This window comes from Peromyscus maniculatus, chromosome X (genome assembly GCF_049852395.1).
Source record: "Peromyscus maniculatus bairdii isolate BWxNUB_F1_BW_parent chromosome X, HU_Pman_BW_mat_3.1, whole genome shotgun sequence".
Taxonomy (NCBI): Eukaryota; Metazoa; Chordata; class Mammalia; order Rodentia; family Cricetidae; genus Peromyscus; species Peromyscus maniculatus.
Genome location: NC_134875.1, coordinates 138,663,049 through 138,681,843, shown reverse-complemented (window position 1 = coordinate 138,681,843; position 18,795 = coordinate 138,663,049). Strand labels below are relative to the sequence as shown.

At 43.5% G+C, this 18,795-nt stretch overlaps 1 protein-coding gene across 2 annotated transcripts in view; it reads right to left on the bottom strand.

The window, feature by feature from the left end:
• LOC102919968 (protein VCF1-like) overlaps positions 1-13,354 on the bottom strand; it is a 45,218-nt gene extending 31,864 nt beyond the window's left edge. Inside the window, exons 1-3 of one of the 2 annotated variants that reach the window (XM_006994898.4) lie at positions 13,206-13,354; positions 12,802-12,898; positions 4,635-4,921 (exon numbers count right to left, since the gene is read on the bottom strand). In XM_006994898.4, the coding sequence (XP_006994960.1) occupies positions 4,688-4,921; positions 12,802-12,898; positions 13,206-13,219 (345 nt within the window). In that variant the 5' untranslated portion in view covers positions 13,220-13,354 and the 3' untranslated portion in view covers positions 4,635-4,687. Of the gene's footprint in view, positions 1-4,634; positions 4,922-12,801; positions 12,899-13,205 lie in introns of those variants that run through there. The other variant, XM_076561704.1, reaches the window with a different exon arrangement.
• Positions 13,355-18,795: the final 5,441 nt, after the last annotated feature.

Sequence of the window (18,795 nt, the reverse complement as noted above, 5' to 3'; positions counted from 1 at the left end):
CCTGGGGTATATGCGGGTGTCCTTTACATGAAAGCAAGGAGACTAGGACAACGGCTCCACCACCCACTGTAGCTGCTCCATTCAGAAAGCCGAATATGTCCTTATTAACTTAGTAAAGTTCCGTTTTCAGAACACACAGGTTTATGCATTCATTTTAAACCCTTTTATGAATGTATTCTTTATTTTTAATTTTTTATTTCAGGTCTCACTTGTAGTGTAGTTTGGCCAGAAACTCACTATGTGGCACAGAATGATCTCAAATTTCTGGCCATCTTCCTGCTCTGCCTCCTAGGGGATTATAGGAATTGGCCACTATGCTTACTGAATATGTGTGGATGTGTCTGTGTCTTCCACGCTTATAAACCCGCTCTCACATGAAAGCTACGTGTGTGCAATGTTTGCCACTTGGCCTGGATCTCATTAGGCAGCCAACCAAGGCTTGCCTCCAAGTCCTGATGCTTTTGCCTCTGCCTCCCAAGATCCTGCCTGAGAGACTTGCTGACACCAATCTGCCTATCTCTACCACTTACCAAGGCATCTAGGTTCTTAATCTGAAAATGGAGAACATGGCTCTCCCAGTGTAGGGAAATAAATCCCCATTGCTCACTACTGGATTCTTAGTTCTCTGCCTAAATTACACGTTTCTCAGTGGGAATGGGGGCATTCTGATTGATGGGGGAAATCCTGCCCTCACTAAACTTGACTTGAGCATTCTTCTTTAAACTTTGAAAAAAGGTTCTAAAAGTTGATCTTCAGTAGTTCCACACAATGTGCTCCCAGATTTTACCCTTGTAGGTTCTCAGCCCCAGCCGGTCCCCTCCAGATGACCAGATCCTAGCAAACAGATCAAGCATGTCACTCTCCATCCACATTGAGAAGCTACACCACTTGCCTCCTATTATTGCCTGCATCAATGGAATGTGCCACAGTCACATTCAGCTCTGAAATCTGCCTCAAATGGTGGGGGTACAAATGATCTGATTACACAGATCTTACAGGATAGGGGAAAAGGGTGATAATATAGAGAATGGCACAAGAGTTCAGAAAATCCTGTAAGTTAGGGTTTGATGGAGAGCTCAAGGTGACCTTTGTTTCAGTCCGTTCTGTGTTGTGGTCAAGTAGACAGAAGAGGATTCCGCAGAGGAAATGATCTAATGATCATGTTAATCTGCAGCAGGGACCATGTGAGAGTAGGTAGAAAGGATAGAATGAAGACTGTAATATCATGCATGTGACTGTCATGTCTCCCAAGTGAAAAATCACAAAGTGAAACCAGTGCCATCTGCCAGTGGCCCAACCGAGGAACTTCACAATAATGCTGGTGATAAGACATCCAGGAAGGAATACATGAGAAACTCCTCTGCTCATTAGGACTTGTCCAGGCGTCATTCAATGGGTACAAACAAGGCCACCATAAAGTTTGTCCCTCAAATTTCTTCTTGCATAACTTGAGTCAAGATGCCCTCTTGTCTATGGCCATGAATAGACAAGCCAACCCTGACTAAAGACATTGAATTCCTCCATGCATCTAATAGTAGTTGTGTATGAAGAACCACCAGAGGATGTGGGTTTCAGGTCAAAGTTCTTGATTTGGAGATGGAGGGAGTAAAGTCAAGGAGAGAGGGAGGAAGGGAGAGCTAGAGAGAGAGTGAAGGTCAGAGATGAAGGGAGACACTGTGTATGAGAGAGGCAGGTGGGGCAGACAGAGAAGCAGAGAGCAGAAGAAAGGAAGAGAGAGACTGTTCTCAGTCTCTGGTCCACTGTACGCATCATGGATGGCATCACTAGGCTTAAATACTGTCTAGTTTCACAATGCAATGAGTGGGCATCTCCTGCTGAAGTGTCTAGAATCACCCGGCCTTGCCTACAACAGCCCACCTACATTAGAGGAGAAGGAGCTTGTACTAAGTTGGAAAGACCTGGTTTTCAACTCTGGTGTTCTTTCTCTGCAGTTGTGTGCCTTAAGCTGCTCATGGACTCCTGCCACGTTCTTCAGAATCTGATTCCATGGAAGGACAACTTGTGTCAAGTTTCCCTCCCTGCCTCTGACTTCTAAAGCTCACCCTACTTCTGTCTCAAGGGGTGTTGGGAGGAACTCACTGGAGTATAGCACATACTAGGTTGTTCCTAGAAGCCAGTTAGGTCCTTACTCCCTAAAATGAAGCCTCGTATCACCCTTGGCAAAACCTTCTTTCCTTGTTCCAGCTACTTGATTCTTCAGTGGAAAAGGATCCCTTCTCTTGCCTGCTGGTTACTTACAAAATAATTGTACTTTACATGAGGGACCGTTGTGGAGGATGAGGTTAAACCATTCCAATAAGGACTTGGGATCTGTTAGGTCATAGGCTCGTGATAAGCAGTTAAATAACTTGCAAAAGACAGTAAGGTGTTGACACAGGACAAGAGATGAAGCAGTCAGATTTCCAGGACTTTTAGTCCAGCTGGAGGTACATAGTCATTCCAGTCCCAGCTTGGTAACATGGTCAGAGCCTGACTTTAAAAACAAACACAAATAAACGTTTTAGAATGATCAGACATGATGGCACAAACAGTGAATCCTAGCACACTGGAAGCAGAGGCAGGGTGTCCACCTCTGTTCCATGACAGCCTGGTTGACATGGAGAGTTCCAGACTAACCCTGGTGAAATATGAGAAGAGAAGAGGAAGAGAGAAGAAAGGGAGAGAGGGACAGAGGAAGACAGAGGGAGGGAGGGATAGACAGAGAAAACTTGCTTTCAAGAGGGCAGAGGACCACGTTCTGGAGTCCGTTCTCTCCACATCACATGGCTGTGAGACATTGCACTCAGGGTGTCAGGCTAGGTTAAAAGCACCTTTATCCCCCAAGAGATCTCAGCTGCATGACTGTTAGAGCTGCCTACTGATGGAGAGCAGCCTGCTGTAGACTTCACCCTGCGGTATTCTCCTTAGGTGTTCTGGAACTGTGCTGCACGTATGCAGTTTCAGATTTCAGATTCCTTCTCCTCTTTATTATTGGATTGTTTGCTTTACTCTTACAGAGGAAATGTTAACCAAGTATCTGTTAACTGTCGCCTGCATCTTCTCCTGAAGACCTGCTTCTCCAACTTTGGAAACAGGAGCCATTAAAAAATGTCCTGTGTTTGGTCTCTGTTGGGGGACCCCTGGCAGTAGGATCAGGATCCATCCCTGGTGCATAGGGTGGCTTTTTGGAGCCCACTCCCTATGGTGGGACAACTTTAGAGCCTTGAGGCAGGGGAAGGGGCTTGGACTCACCTCTACTGAATGTACCAGGCTCTGCTGACTCCCCATGGGGGAGATCTTACCTTCTTATAGGAGGGAATGTGGGGTGGGTTGGAGTGGAGAAGGCTGGAGGAGCAGAAGGAGAGAAGAGGGGGATCTGTGATTGGTATGTGAAATGAATAAAAAAATGTCATGAGAAACAAAAATGTCCTTTGCATGGCATGCATAGTGAGCTTGTTACCAAACAGACTAAGGATTTTCTGATTAAATGTTAAAACAAGTTGTAGCCCTCACATATATGGCAGGTAGTATGATGCCTTCTGCTTCCTTGATCACTGACTTGATCACTGAAAAAGAGTAAGCATTAAAGAAGTGAGTCCCTGCACAGGTTGGATTGGTAGCTAGATATGACTGAACTCAGGGATAGATCCATCACTAAGTGGCATTGCCTGTTTCTTCTAATGGTGCCTCAGTTCACTCATCACAAGCCACAGGAATTGTGCTGATATTTATACCATTACTGGGGTCTGCCACAGGGTAAACAGGCACTGTTCCACTAGCCCACCCTGCCCCAAACAACTGTATGGATTTTGATGATGTGACATGCCCTCTTCCGCATGAAAGACTTGTTACAGAACGGACACTCATCCCACCCAGCTTTACAAGACCTCTGAGTCAGATATCATGTCCAGTAGCTTAGACTTTATCAACATTAGACATAATAGATGGAACTGTAAGGAACAATACATAATCGGTTCACAAGTAGATTTTGCACTTAAGCCACGGCATTGCTATGCACTTTTTGGACAGAATTACAAGTCCTTTGCACAAGGTATGAAGGGCACACACAGGAGCATTAAAGGAAGAAGGCTTCTCCCTTGGAATACAAAGAGTGCAGTTACTAGACACAGGCTTCACATTTACAACTGCATGGGCTGACATTGGCACCATTGTAAGTAGAGATTGATTTCTGTAGAACATCTCCCTTCTGAGGAGCGGCCCTGTCATTCATTTCAGAATGAGAACCAGTCACATTCTCCCTCCTACACAATGCTCATCACCGGTTGGTGTTGGCTTGTCTCTTGTTGCTGTTTCTTCTTTCAAGTTTTAATGAAAACCAGCCATTCATTTTCGGGCCACTTAGCTTTTCAGAAGGAGTCACATTTTAAAACGACATTTAACACAGACCCTAGATGAGTGACTTGGAACCCAACCTGAATTAGACATATAAGTCATTCAGTATCAGGAGAAGTCCTCATGTTGCTATTTTAACATGAACTACACACCAGACTTGACAGAAAACATATCAAACTGTCATGAAGGACCTTTTGAAATCACAGTGGTGGAGCAAAACAGCAAAAGATTAAAAATGCCCATTGACCTCTTACTGAAAATACAGACAAAACCAAGACTGCTTTATGTGAATGCCATTGCTTTTTATAAACAAGGGAGGAGGATGCCTAGGTGATCATGTCAGAGATTGTCCTCTCTGCTGTAGTTTGAAGAAATGAGCTTCCTTCAAGATCTGGTTAATGTGGGAGTAAGGACCTTGGTCTTGGCCCAATGCATAGTCCACATCGGAGAACTCAGGGACATCGGGGTTAAGTTCAGCATGGTCCGGGTTTAAGCTGCTCTCTGGTACACTTTCTCTCTTAGTGTTATTGATGTTGCTGTGGATCTTTTCATTATCACTGCTTGACGACTGGAAAGAGAAAGACAGAAGGAGGATGGCTATTATGATACTGTCATCATTTCCTGTTCAGAAGAATACTGGCATCACACTCTACAAAAGGCTTCACAGTCTATAAAGTGCAATCACTTGGGTAGCTCATTCCTTTCTCACAGCAGCACTACAGCTCAAGCTGGTGGTTAATGGTACCCATTTGACAGAACAGGAAAGAGATGTCCCACAGGCCCAAAGGCCAGTCTCTGGGAATGTCAGGGAGAGGGTTCAAACACAGGCTTTCTCATCCCAAATGTGTCCACATATCCTCTGGCCCTGTTTGTACCGTGCATTCCAATTACCTGCACCAGGGAAGTGTGCTCCCAACCTCCAGGAGAGCAACAATCAATGCTGCAGACTGTGATAGGGATTTGATGAAACAACTAAGATGGAATGCAGGTCCACGTTCCAATGTGGCAAAGAAATAATGGGGAAAACTCCATTTACATATATATATATATATATATATATATATATATATATATATATATATGTACACACACAAATAACAGGATCTTTTCGTACCTGTCCTCAAGAGTGGACATAAGTGTTCTTCCTATAGCAACCCAAGGCTCCACTCATATCTCACACTGGCCTTGATAGTTTAAATGACAGCTGTATGCCAACACTCAGCATTTCTAATGACTAACACCCCTTGGTCTCCTATTTGTGGTTCAGTGTGCTTTCTATACTGTGTGTTTGCTCTTAATGTTGTCTTTCACAGAAATAACTTCACTCTGCCATAATGGTGAGACTATTTGTGATTCTCCCCCCAAAATGTGTCTTATTTTGTAATTATTTAGACCCGGGATGCGACACAGTGGTAAAGTGCTTTCCTCACATGCATGGGACCTTGGGTTACAATACCTTAGGTACAGGAACACTCATGGACTTCTTGCCTTTAATCTTAAGACTTTGAAAGGGGGAGGAGGTGATCACAATGACCCTTACCTAAATAGAAATGGTGGACAATATTGGTATTGAATGTCTTATTAGGCCATTTTTCATCTTAGTAGCTCTGAGAATGACAGACATCAACATGTGTCATCATTCTCAGGTCATGTGGATCTCCTCATCTCACCACATCACCCACAGGTAGCCAATGGCAGTATATGTGCTATGAGATTCATGCATTCAAAGACTGTGAGAGACACAGAAGGCAAGTGATTCTGCGTGTGACTGGTAAATAGCTCTCCATGGATTTAAGGGCTATGCTTGTGAAAGAGGTCTCAGAGGAACCCAGACAAACTATACCGCTTAAAGGCCTCCAGTGAAAAAAATCTAGATGTAGCAATTTTATTGTATGTTTTGCTTATAAACACTCAAAAGCCATGTAACCTATCACATTGATTAAAATCACCCAGTACACACTCTGGTTTCCCTTTTCTTTCTTTCTTTCTTTCTTTCTTTCTTTCTTTCTTTCTTTCTTTCTTTCTTTCTTTCTTAATTCTTTCTTTTTCTGCTGGACTATATTCTGAACAATATGGCAAGTAGGGGAACCATCAGAAATGGGAGCATATTTGGTTTACACTCTTGTGACATGAATTTTATAGTATCATATGTAGAGGGGTTATAGTACATTAAGGGGCTGCGGATACGGTGACATGGGTAGAGAGCTCACCTAGCACACAGGAAATCCTGGGTTGAAGCCCAGTTTAACACACCAGGTGCTGAGAAGCACTGGTGTAGAACCAGGTGGAGTTTGGAGGATCAGAATGTCAAGGCTATGATCATCTTGAGCAAAATAGTCATGTTGAGGTGAACTTTATCCACCTGAGACTCTGCCTATGAGAACTTAAAGAAAAACTCACAGCCCTGAACGGAATTCTTCAGAGCTATTTTGAAGAAAACAAAAGATGACCAGCCTCTCATTTCTAGTTGACATATAATTTTTACCTCAGTTGTATACAGGCATAATAATTACAATAATGGTCATTGATGGGTTTTACAACTTCAGTGTCTCAAATATTAACAACTAGAAATCACTAAACACTTTTTACAAGGGAGGAAACTGGCAGGCTATATTAGCATATGCCTGTTACATCAGCACTTGGAAAGCTGAGGTAGGAGGATCTTGAGGCCAGTCTGGATTATATAGTGAGTTCCAGGCAAACCCTAGGTGTGTATAAAAACCTGCCAAAACAGAGAGCCAGACAGGTAGTCAGGCAGGTAGAGAAAGAAAGCCGAAATAAATCTAATTAATAAATGATACTACTTCTATTAATTAAATAGAGTATTACGGCCCATTTCTGGTAACAAGGAGGTACAACTGTATTTTTGCCAGTACAGTATGATGTTCCTAGTTTCTTTTTTTTCTGGTTTTTCGAGACAGAGTTTCTCTGTGTAGTTTTGGTGCCTGTCCTGGATCTCACTCTGTAGCCCAGGGTGGACTCGAACACACAGAGATCCACCTGCCTCTGCCTCCCAAGTGCTGGGATTAAAGGCATGCACAACCACTGCCTAGCTGTTCCTGATTTCTTATGGGATGTCTATTTTTCAATTTTTTGAAAACTTTGAAGGGTAGCTAATAAATGTCAACACCGATAATTGGTCGAAAACAAACTAATGTCTTTGTTACTTTCTATTGTTGTGAAGACACCATGACAAGGTGGCTTACAGAAGCACTATTGGAGACCTACTGTTTCAGAGGGTAGTTAGAGTCTGTGACCACCATGGAGGCTGCATGGCAGCAGGAAGGCAGGCATGGGCTGGAACAGGTGTTGAGAACTTATAACTGGACCCACAAACATGAAGCACAGAGGGGGGAGCACACTGGGAATGGCACTGCATGAGAGTTTGAAACCTCAAAGCCCACCCGCATAGTGACACACCTCCTCCAACAAGGCCACACCTCCTAATCCTTCCCAAACGGATTTACCTACTGAGGATCAAGCATTTATATATATATGAGCTACTGGAGCCATTATTATTCAAACTACCACACACTTATACAGCTTGAGACAGGAAAACATTATTTCTATGTTTGGAATAGCTTTGCTTTCCATCTCATCTATAGCAAGAGGTTTATAGACAAAGATTCACTTTGTAAGTAACTGAATGACAGAATGCTACCACACTGCCAATGAAAATCTAAGTGAGACTCAGTTCCTCCTGACTTCCAACAAGACATTAGAGAAATGAAGTGTAGTGCTGGAGAAGAGACCTTGGGAAGAGTGCTCAGTGTGCTCCTCTGTGGTGAAGACAGATAACCTCCCACTCACCAGCAGTGCTTTCTCCATCCACAGGGACTATTCATCTAATCAGGAGTCCTCCCAGTTACAAAGCCTGGACAATGTAACACTCGTGCTGTGAGAATGACGTTGAGCAGGAATCTTTGAATTAAGAAATAGTTATGATGCAGGACCAACTGTGAATTGGTTTACTGCTTGTTCAGCTTGCCCTGTTGACAGCCCAAACTGCTCTTCATAGCAGAAATATTTTCACCTTCCTACACCTCAGTTTCAGAGGGGACTTCTTTTCCCAGAACATAAAAGACCTGAAATGCTTCAAGACTGTCCAAAATTTTATTGACACATGAATGCTTCTTAGCATGTACTGACTGTTCCCAGAAACATCTCTTCAGAATGCCCATTCAAGTAGGAAACCCAATCCTTTAGGAAAAAAAGAAGATTTATTGGCTGGGTTGTAGTGGCACATGCCTTTAATTCCAGCACCTGGAGCATGAGGAAGTTGGATTTCTGTGTGTTCAAGGCAAGATTGGACTACAGACTGAGTTTCAGGACAGCCAGGCCTACAGAAAAACCCTGTCTTGAAAACAAACAAACAAACAAACAACAACGATTGATTGATTCATGTGTTCTTGAGTGTATGCTATGTGCACCATGAGTACTTAGGTGCTTGTGCAGGTCAGAACAGGGGGATGCATGCCCTCCAACTGGGGTTACATGTGGAAGGAAACCCCTCAGTATGGATGTATGTCCATGTCCTCTGAAAGATAGGCTACTGTTCCCAACTGCTCAGCCATGTCTTCAGCCATACAAAGCCCACTCTTGTTTATCTGCACTCTCTATATAGTTTAGCAATTGTTTTGGGCACACCCTTTCAGGTCCACACACTCTGTAAAATAAAAGTGTATTTAATAAGAATCTGGGGAAGAACACCTCAACATTTAAAGATTCCAGGTGTGCTAAACAATGATGATGTGGCCCAGGTGCATGTGCATGGGCAAGGTTATACTTTGTTCAAGGCCTTAATAAAGTCTGCATGTTTGCCTCAGAGCCAAAGAAGCTGTATGGCCAGCAGAGAACAGGTAGAGCTCTATTTGAGGACAGGACAGAGAATCACCTGTGGTGCTTTTTTCTCAGTAGGCTCAGAGCCATACTCACTTGGGCTGCACTTGTGAGAGAATGCCTGGGTAGACACATGCCCTTGGGATGCCCAATCTACCCAAACACATGCTTGTGTATTTACTAATGGAGCAGGAATCTCACCCTTTTCTGATAGGCCTCTGAGCTGGAACTGACCCGAAAGCCTCCTCCCTGAGGACTAGCTATCATGGCTGACTACCTTTGTTGAGTACAAGCTTGCAAAAGAGGGATGCATCCAGCAGTCCTACCCAGCTATGAAGCCTGTGAACCACAACAACCAACATGGTCAGATAACCTTAAGGGTGCGACTGTGGCACAAACATCAATAATAACCTGCAGATCCTTAATCAGTCTTCAGCCCTGATCAGAAGCAGGGAAATCATACCTGGAACAGGAAACCTAGCCAACTACCCAAGGGTAGAAGTAGTAATGGAATCTGGAGAACCAGTAACTGCCAGTTTACCAAGACAGCGTATTCCCTAACTACATTTATCTTATACCCACAGAGAAGTGTGGTCTCCATGCATCATGATGGAAACTTCCTTTTGCAACAGACAGAACCATTAAAGAAAAGCACAACTAATGAAAATGCAGAATTGTGGAGCCACCTCAAAACGGACACGAGGAACATAGTGGAAGAGGGGAAGAGAGATTGTTAGAACAGAGAATCATGGAGTTTACAGTGAGACTGTCTTCTAGGAATGACAGAACTGCACCCATAAAGTCTCACCACCAAGAGGGCCTAAGCATGAACAGAAGAACAACCGTAACAGATGTGCCAGAGTGGACAGGGAAGGCCTGAGTCACTCAATGCTATAAAAACAAAACAAAAGGAAACAAAAATATAACCTATAGGCAACTAACGGGACAGTGAGAGAAAAGAGCACACCATCTGCTTATCCAATACGAAATGCTCAGTCCAGAAGACATGCATAAAAGTAAGGTTATACTGACTTTAGTAAGATTATAGTGACTTTATTTTTCAGTCACTGTGTGTGTGTATGCGTGTGTGTGTGTGTGTGTGTGTGTGTGTGTGTGATCACATTAAAGAAAGAGAGGCCAAAAATTTGACAGTGAGCAAGAAGGAGGGGTGTATGAAAGGGTCTCAGGGGACAAAGGGAAGGGGAGATGACATAATTATATTATGATCTGAAGGAATCAAATAAATGACTGAAGGAAAGGATGAAAGGCGCCTGCACCAGCCAGTGTAGGACAGGCGAATATTATTAGGCAGAACAAGAGCTCAGGAGTGTGAGGAAGATTTTGAGAGGCAGACACATGATGATAAGATGAGGCTGTGTGGCCCCTACAGAATTTCTCCAGCCATAGAAAGCACAAGAGCTGTCATGGCAAGAACATGTGGAGGCCTAGGCGTTCATGCTGAAAACTCCATTGAGCTGAACAGACAGATATTCTAATGGATGGATGGGAAAGAGGACAAAGAACATGGAGGCCACCCACACAGTTTTGCTAAGTATCCCCAAACAGGCTGTGCTCATCTTGATGATGTTGGCAGAAACACATGGAACATGTGCTGGTACCCAGAGAGTGGAGGAGGAAAGAGTCACTGAGAGCTCTGTACATACACACCAGAACATCCCAGCCACTGCAGAGGACTCCTGGCCGGGTAAACATACATTCCCGGGATTGAGTTTAGCAGGCTCCCCAGGTTGAGTTCTCTAGTGTAATCAATGGCCAAGGAAGGGGCAGCTGCAGAAAGTAGGGTGCAGTGAGCAGCTGTAGAAAAGGAACTGCCAGAGAAATGGTGGCAGGGATGAAGACAGCAGCTTCGAATCACAGGAGATTAAGAAGACAGCACCTGGAAGGAGGATGTTAGGTCTCCAGGCTCTGCAGGAGGTGGAAAGAGACCTTCAATTTGCTAATGATACAAATGACGAGAAAATGGAAACAGAAGCCATAGGAACAATGTGATCGAGGAATAGCATCACAAACACTAAATGGAAATCCATGTGTATTCATGATATAGAACTGGATAATGCTTCCTAAGTGAAAAGCAAGTGAATCCAAGATCTTTCTACCTTCAACCCCAGCTCTCTGTGCAATTCCATTCCTGTATAACTGTGAGACATTTGTTTCTGAACCCCAATAGCGTACCAGGTACATGGATACACAGTGGAAAGGAGGTTCTAATAATTCGACTGCTATTGGATTGGGGAATCCAGAGTAGAGCTGCAGGCAGAGATTGTAGGTGAAGATGATTAAGAAATCTCATTTCAAAGAATACAGAAGAGTATTAAAAAGAGATTCTTCTCTCAGGTGGTTCCATGTCCTGTGAGGCTGGCAGTTAAAATAACCAGCATGGACCACAAACTGCTAACACCAGAAAGAAATGTGAGAGGCTACCAAACATTCCAGCAGACAGCCTAACTCACCCTGCATAAAACAGTGGTGTCACTAAGAGCTATAGTCCCAACAGTTGGGGAAAATCAAGGATAGGTGTGAAGCCCTTAATGCATTTTTCCCATTAGTTGTACTGCTGTTTTCCTTGGAACTTGATCATTAGTTCCCATGTGATCAATAGCAGAGTGAAGGTCTGGCATCTCTACTAGTGACCCACAGCTACCCGACACTGCCATTTCTTCTTTTACTCAGCCATCAGGAAAACACTGTGAAGCTATTGTTCTTTATCAGGAAGACAGACATGTACCAAAGCTTTCTGTCTTATGTCTGCACTACCATGCCTATACCTTTGTTCCAGGGAGCAGATTTACACATGGAGGTCTAAGGATGCTAACCTTGGAAACAAAGGCCAGTATTCATATTTAGGTGACTGTATGCAACAGAAAACTCAGTGGGTCAAGAACACTCCTTGCTTGACTAGGGTAGGTCTGGGTACATTTTATCCAAAACCTACCTGTGTTTGGGTCCCAGAGGAAGGCACCTGTTAATAAGCCTTTTATCTCTTGTTCGGGAAAGGAAAAATTGAGCCATACTTACTCATTACCTGATGAGACTTGTCCAGCAACCCTTTACAATGCTCCCTCCTCACTAAGTTATGCTTCCATTCAAACCATGCTGCATTACCACTTACTGGTTGTTAAAGTGAAGTCTGTTGAGGTTGAAATGCCAGCTCTTCAGCACAAGCATCACTAAAGCTTTCCCAAATCCCTTCACACAACCCCCACTTGGCTCTTAGGTTTTTCAGGGAGAAAACAAGAAAGCAGTGTAGCTAGTAGCATGCTTCTCTGTTCTTGCAGTTTATTTCTATCCTAACTGCAGAAGGGGTTCGATTCTCCCTCCTCATTTGCAAGGTGGAGGAATTTCTGGAACCCCATTCCTCCTGGTTGTGCCTAGGAAAGCCTCTCTGCCAGTCCTGTCTCTGTTCTGACGCACAGTAAAATCACGATTCTGTCAATAATGAAAATCCTCCTCTGCCTCAAAGCCATTGCAGCCAAGGAGAAGACTTTCTGAGGACATCTGGGAGGGTTCTCTTGCCTCATGGAGATGGAAATGAACACCACAGAGCGGGCAATGAGTCAAGTGGAGAAGCTGGGTGGCCATAGTTCCTACCTCTATAGCACTCGGGTCCTGGGCCTGGTCCTTCTTATTCCTCTTCGAATGACGGGGAAGGTGGGTGTCTTCCTCCTTGTCATTTCTTCTCCTTTTCCTGAAAAGAGTTTTAAAGGGAGAGGAACATCTGTCATCATTCAGCAACTGATCTTTCGGGTGCTTAACTTTCAGCCCCGTTCTGATACCCAAATACGCAGCCTTGTCTGGGGATCCAGCAGTCAGAGCTGCTCTGATGGATTCAGATTCTGCAGGCATATGGCACTAGGCAGTGGAGGAAACATGTCCAACAGGAATTCTACGTATACCCAAAGCCCAAGTTCAAGTACCCCAATCAGAATCTTAATGTGAACCACTGCTTGGAACCAAAAACATAAAGATGTTATGATCAAATGTTGAAACTCTACCTGACCAGGCCCATTGTCCACTGAAATAACCGTTCCAGATTATATGGTTCTCAGCTCTGCCATAGGGCAGCTCTCAAGACAGGTGCGGCTTCTAGCGCCTATTTTCTCTTATGTCTCTTCAGCCAGTGGCTAGGAAGAGACACTTCCTATGTACTGTCAGATTATTCCTGTTGCTATGGAGACAACTATTATGTCATTGTAGCTACTTCAGCCACCACCACACTGTGGCTGATTGCTTCCCTGAAACTGTGTCTAGAAGTGTTTTAATATTTCATTCCCTTACATCTTCTTCCCATGCCCTCTTTCCACATAGAATTAGTTTGTGGTATTTGACAGTATTATTCTTGAATATTTCCCATAATTTATTATAGTGACATTCTAACATCAGCTATTTAATTAAAGATAACTTCTCTATGTTTTTTTTATGTCATATATATGTCTGAGTTCACTCATTTTCCCTAGTTTATAATCTTGCTTTAGTGCCTGCAAGAACACTTCATGGACAGGTATCTCATTTAATTTAAAGACTTTTCAATTAAACATTGTTTAAAAAATTTAACCTGAAGTTGAGTGGTGGTGGCAGCACACGCCTTTGATCCCAGGACTTGGGAGGCAGAGCCACGTGTTTCTTTGTGAGTTCGAAGCCAACCTGCTATACAAAGTGAGATTCAGAACAGGCACCAAAATTACCCAGAGAAACCCTGTCTCCAAAAAATAAAAAGAAAATAATTAACTAGAATATAAAGTAAAAGTTATACCTAGACAAAGAAATGTTTACACACATTTTGGGAAGAATCTATTGCCGGTTACACTTTCAATTTTTCCTAACTTATCTCTTTCCATTGAATGAAATTAAAGTGGACAATTAACTAAATCATAAAAACACTCACGCTTGTTGCACTTGTGATTTAATGTAAAAATTTCTTTAACAAAATTCCTTCACATGGTGAAAAATTATAAAATATTGCATGTCTAAATCAAATGATATCATCATGGTACAGATGCTATATGAATAAAATTATTCAGGAGATTTGTATATACTTTTAATTTGTAAAAAAAAATTAATATAGCCTGTGAGTGTCTTTCCTGAGGTATTTGTACAAAGCAGACTCATTTTATATAGTTTTAGCTGCATAAGGAAAATGAAAGACTTGTGTAATCTGTTGAATTCTTCAGTCATAAGCTTTCATGTGCAGGGATCATGTCCACAATCATAAGAATATGTTCATAAATTAATGCATTCAATATAGTTAAAAAATTTAAAGCTACGTTTAAACGTTTATATCTCTGTGTGTGTCTGTATGCAGACACATGTTATGGTCTATGTGTGGTAGTTGGGAGACAACTTGTTGTATCTGGTCCTTTCCTAATGTCCCATGCAATCTGGTTTGAAATAGACCATCAGGCTTGGTCTCAAGGGCCTTTAACCACTTTTATCATTCAATAATTTCATTCATGCACATGATTTTCTCTGATCAGATCTACCATAAAATTTGTCTTACGTCCCCCCCTGCCACCTGTCTGTCCCAGCTTCATGTACTTTGAAGCATCCTCCTGAGACCATGGAATGGTGCCTGTATGTGCACAGCTTTAAGAGCTTCTACTGGAGCAGGGGTCTCCTCTCAGGAACCAAATCCCTAACAAAACTGGATTCCTCCCCAATAATTGTCTACTGCTGATAGCTCCCCAGCTAGGGATGTGAACTCAGGAACTGCGTCCTAATCCACGCTGAGATTTTTCCCGGACTGATCTTGTGAATGTGTTGTGCATGTGGTCACATCTGCCTTTGAATTCATGTGGGCCACAGTTCTATCGTGTTGAGCAAATGAATTTTCCCTGAAAATGTCCACCTCTGACTTTTACAATCTTTCTTTCCCTTCTTCTCTGACGGTCCTTGAGACTTGGAAGGGACAGATTCTTGGTTTAGATGTCCCATTTGGGGAGAGCATCCCAAGTCTCTTATTCTTTCAAGCTGACCATTGAAGTTTTTGTTTTTAATTGCTATCTACTGCAAAAAGAGGCTTTCACATGACCGTTGAGAGATGAAGTAATGGATGTAAAGAAAAGTTAGAGGGAAGTTTAATATTATTTCCATTAAGCAAAGTAACAGAACTAAATTCTATTTCCAGTGAAACAATTTAAGAGAATTTTGGCTGCCAGTACTTTGGTTGGAGGATTATTCCTCAAGGATTTCATCCACAGTGTCTGTAGGACAATGGAGTCATTATAATCCCTGATTTTCAGAGCAGCAGAGAGGACCAGACTAGGGAGCACTCCACATCCCAAGTTTTATATTTCTTCCTTAGATGGTGGGTTCTTTGAGGCTAACAACTGGGCTCTAGGGTCTACAGGGTTGGGACCCTTGGGCCCTAAGAGGGGTTATTGTCAGAGGTCCAACACCTAGACTCTCAAGACCTCTGGCCCTCCCAAACTCCTGGAATCCTTCCAGGGAGGTGGATCCCACCCTTTTCCATCTCTGGCTCCTCACAGCCTTCTGTCTTTCTTCATCATCAGTGCTCTGGCTCCTCTGTCCTTCTGTTGTCCCTTGTTGCATCCTCTCCTTCTGCTCCCCAACCTTTCTGCCCCAGCCTGTCTGTCCCAAGAACTCTTCCACTGCCCCCTTGCTGCCACTGGTGCTACCACAAGGGCTGCTGCCTCTGCAGGGACAGCAGAGGCTGCTTCTAGGCGTCTGCTGTCTCAGCTGCCCTCTCCTGTTCAAGCTACCAGCTTAGCCCAGGGGGTCATGAAAAACAAAACCCCAGACACCAAATTGGCAGAAAAGACCACAAGGGAGTTCTTCTCATGGACCTAACATTACAGCAGCAGAGGGCAAGCTGACTCAGAAAGTGAATCATGCTGCCAGCTCATACAGCAAGAATGGGGGTGTGGCAAAAATCTTTGCATCAGTAACTTCACAACCCTTCATGCTGATGGAGTGTTGTGAACTGCACCCATGGAAGCCATCCCACTGGGCCACCAGGGCATCCCACTGCTGCCCTCTGTCCTGGGTGAAATGGCTGCAGAGCCTTCTGAGGTGTATACCCAGGGCTGTATATTTGCTTTTGATACCAAAATGCAAACCCATACAAGCTGTTTGAGAACACCCTGGCAGGTAGAGCACCTTCTGGAGCTGGAGATGGTATGCACATGTCTTGGCACTGCAGTGTGCTCAAGGCATCTGTGCACTGCTCCAAGCCACCAGGATACAACCAGGGCATTTGGGAGACTTCCAAACCGAGCCGCTTAAGGCTGACAGGCACAAGCAGACAGACAGCCTGTGACAAAGTGCAGTGTGAGAGTCTGAGTCACACACAGAGAACATTCAAAGGAGATTTACAGTAGAGTCAAGGGAAGCTCCAGATAGCACTAACAGTTCCAGCATTTAACAGCACTGAAAATTATTTACCAGTGATAAGTGGGGCTTAATATCCCGGGCTGGAGTGAGAGGCAGGTCCCTCTGATTTGTCGCAGAAGGACAAGCATTACTTGGCATTTTAACCATAATTGATTAAAAGTAGTTGGTGTGGGATGGTAGCAGTAAAGGACAGACGTTTTAACAGAAGACAGTAAGTGGGGTAGAGTAGGTCTAAAAGCAACCTAAGATGTAAAAGGACATCTAAAGAGCAGTGGGAAATGCAGCAACCACTGTGTCTCCAATTTTCTGTGCTTTGTCCAGGTAGATCACAGATAATGCAAGCAAAGAGGTACTGTAGAAATCAGGCAGGGGTGTTTTTGTTCTATGGCAGTGAGCAAGACTTTAGTCCACATGACAGAAATCCCAGGAGACAGGGTGGCAAGGAAGGCTTAGTGCACACATAAAATATTCACGCTGAAGCCAGATGTGGTGGTATATGTATTTAAACTCAGCAGTCAGGAGGCAGAGGCATGTGGATCTCTGAGTTTGAGGCTATCATGATCTACAGAGTGAGTTCCAGGACAGCCAGGGCTAGGCAGAGAAACCCTGTCTCAAAATAATAAAGTATCACAAAGAAAACAAGCTAACATCCCCTCAAACAATTAAACTGAATTCCTTAAGGTCACCCACTTTAACAGTGAGTCTTCTGAGTTTCAGATGGCTTTTGGGTGGGTCTTTCAGTAAGATTATTGGCCACAGAAGAAAGCCCTCAAGGTCATCCTGGGTCTGCTCTCAGGCTGAAGTGGAAATAGTGACAGAGGAGGATTGTAACAATTTGCCAGGAGTTCCTTCGGAGGCACTCACCAAGTCCTAGAAGTTCCTAAAAGGTCCCTGAGTACAGTGTCCCTAGTGTTCAATGCAAGGGAGGAGGATGTGGAAAGGCCTGACATAGGGCAGCCATGCAGTGAGGAAAAGTGCTATTACTAGGGATCTGGTGGGGTAGGGTACCTACTGTGTTCCTAAGGGTCTCTCTGCATCTCAGCTTCTTACCTCTGCCTTGGACAATCCAGAAACTGCAACAGAGCGCACCAGAAAATATGGAATTGGGGGTATGGGACCCAACAGACCACTCTTGAAGGCAAATGAATCTAGTTAATGATGGTGGCACAAATAGGCCCAACTAGAGCTTCAAACCCTCTGGTGACATTTTCCTAAGTGACTGCTTGATGTGGAATCTACCTTCCAAATCAAACCTTATCATTGAACGCAGACATATTTTCTTTTGGAAGGCCAGACATGAACTCTCACAAATGATGGGTTTTCAGACAAGACTGGATGGTCCGTCATGAGGCTTTTACCATATCCTTAAAGGTCACTTTTACTGTGCCCATCCCAACAGGAACTAAACATGTCTGCATGGGCTTTGACTGGGAAGTTTGCCTAGTAGTAAATTCTCTCTGAAACCTTTTGAGTGTATCCTCACCGTTTATAGACCAAGTTAGCATTTTACACAAATTCGTGCAAAGAAAGCTGTTCTGTCAGGCACATCTTTCTGCCTGCAACGTTGTACTCTCGGTGTGGAGTATGAATGTTGAGGAGAGGACTAACGTCAAGGTCAAGGCCAAAGAGATCATCAAATACTTGTGTGCCAGCTTGTACCAAGACCGAGTGCCTTGCTGTTCACAGTGCTGTGTTTTTAAATGCTCAGCTGTTATGTGCACACCTATAAAGTCTCCCTGCACTACTGATTGTCAGTGGAGTCTAATGAGGAAACACTGATCCTGGAGGGTTCCATTTTAGCATTAACAGAATGTGTGTGTTCATCTGCTTCCCAGACATATGTCCTTGCATTAGTTAACAAGTTTGCATGGCTCCTTCTGAGCACAGATGAAAATGGTTTCCAATTTTTTCATGGACAAATGTTTGTAGTAAACTCTCTCTGAAAAGAGCCACAGTAGTAAGAACAAATGTACATGATGGCATTGCACATGGCTTTATAGAAATATATGATTAGATATAGCCTCTTGTTATTTGTGTGTATGAACTATATAGGTGTGTGATGTATATAACACACTCTTATGGCACACATATACATCATATATTATTACACGTATCAGTTTTATAAAACCTTTGATTTGCCTCTACATTCCTAGGCCCAGTAGTCCAAGGAGGAGCCACACAGAGCAGAGAAACAATTGACTGGCGAGAAGGATGTTACACCTTAAATGGACCAGT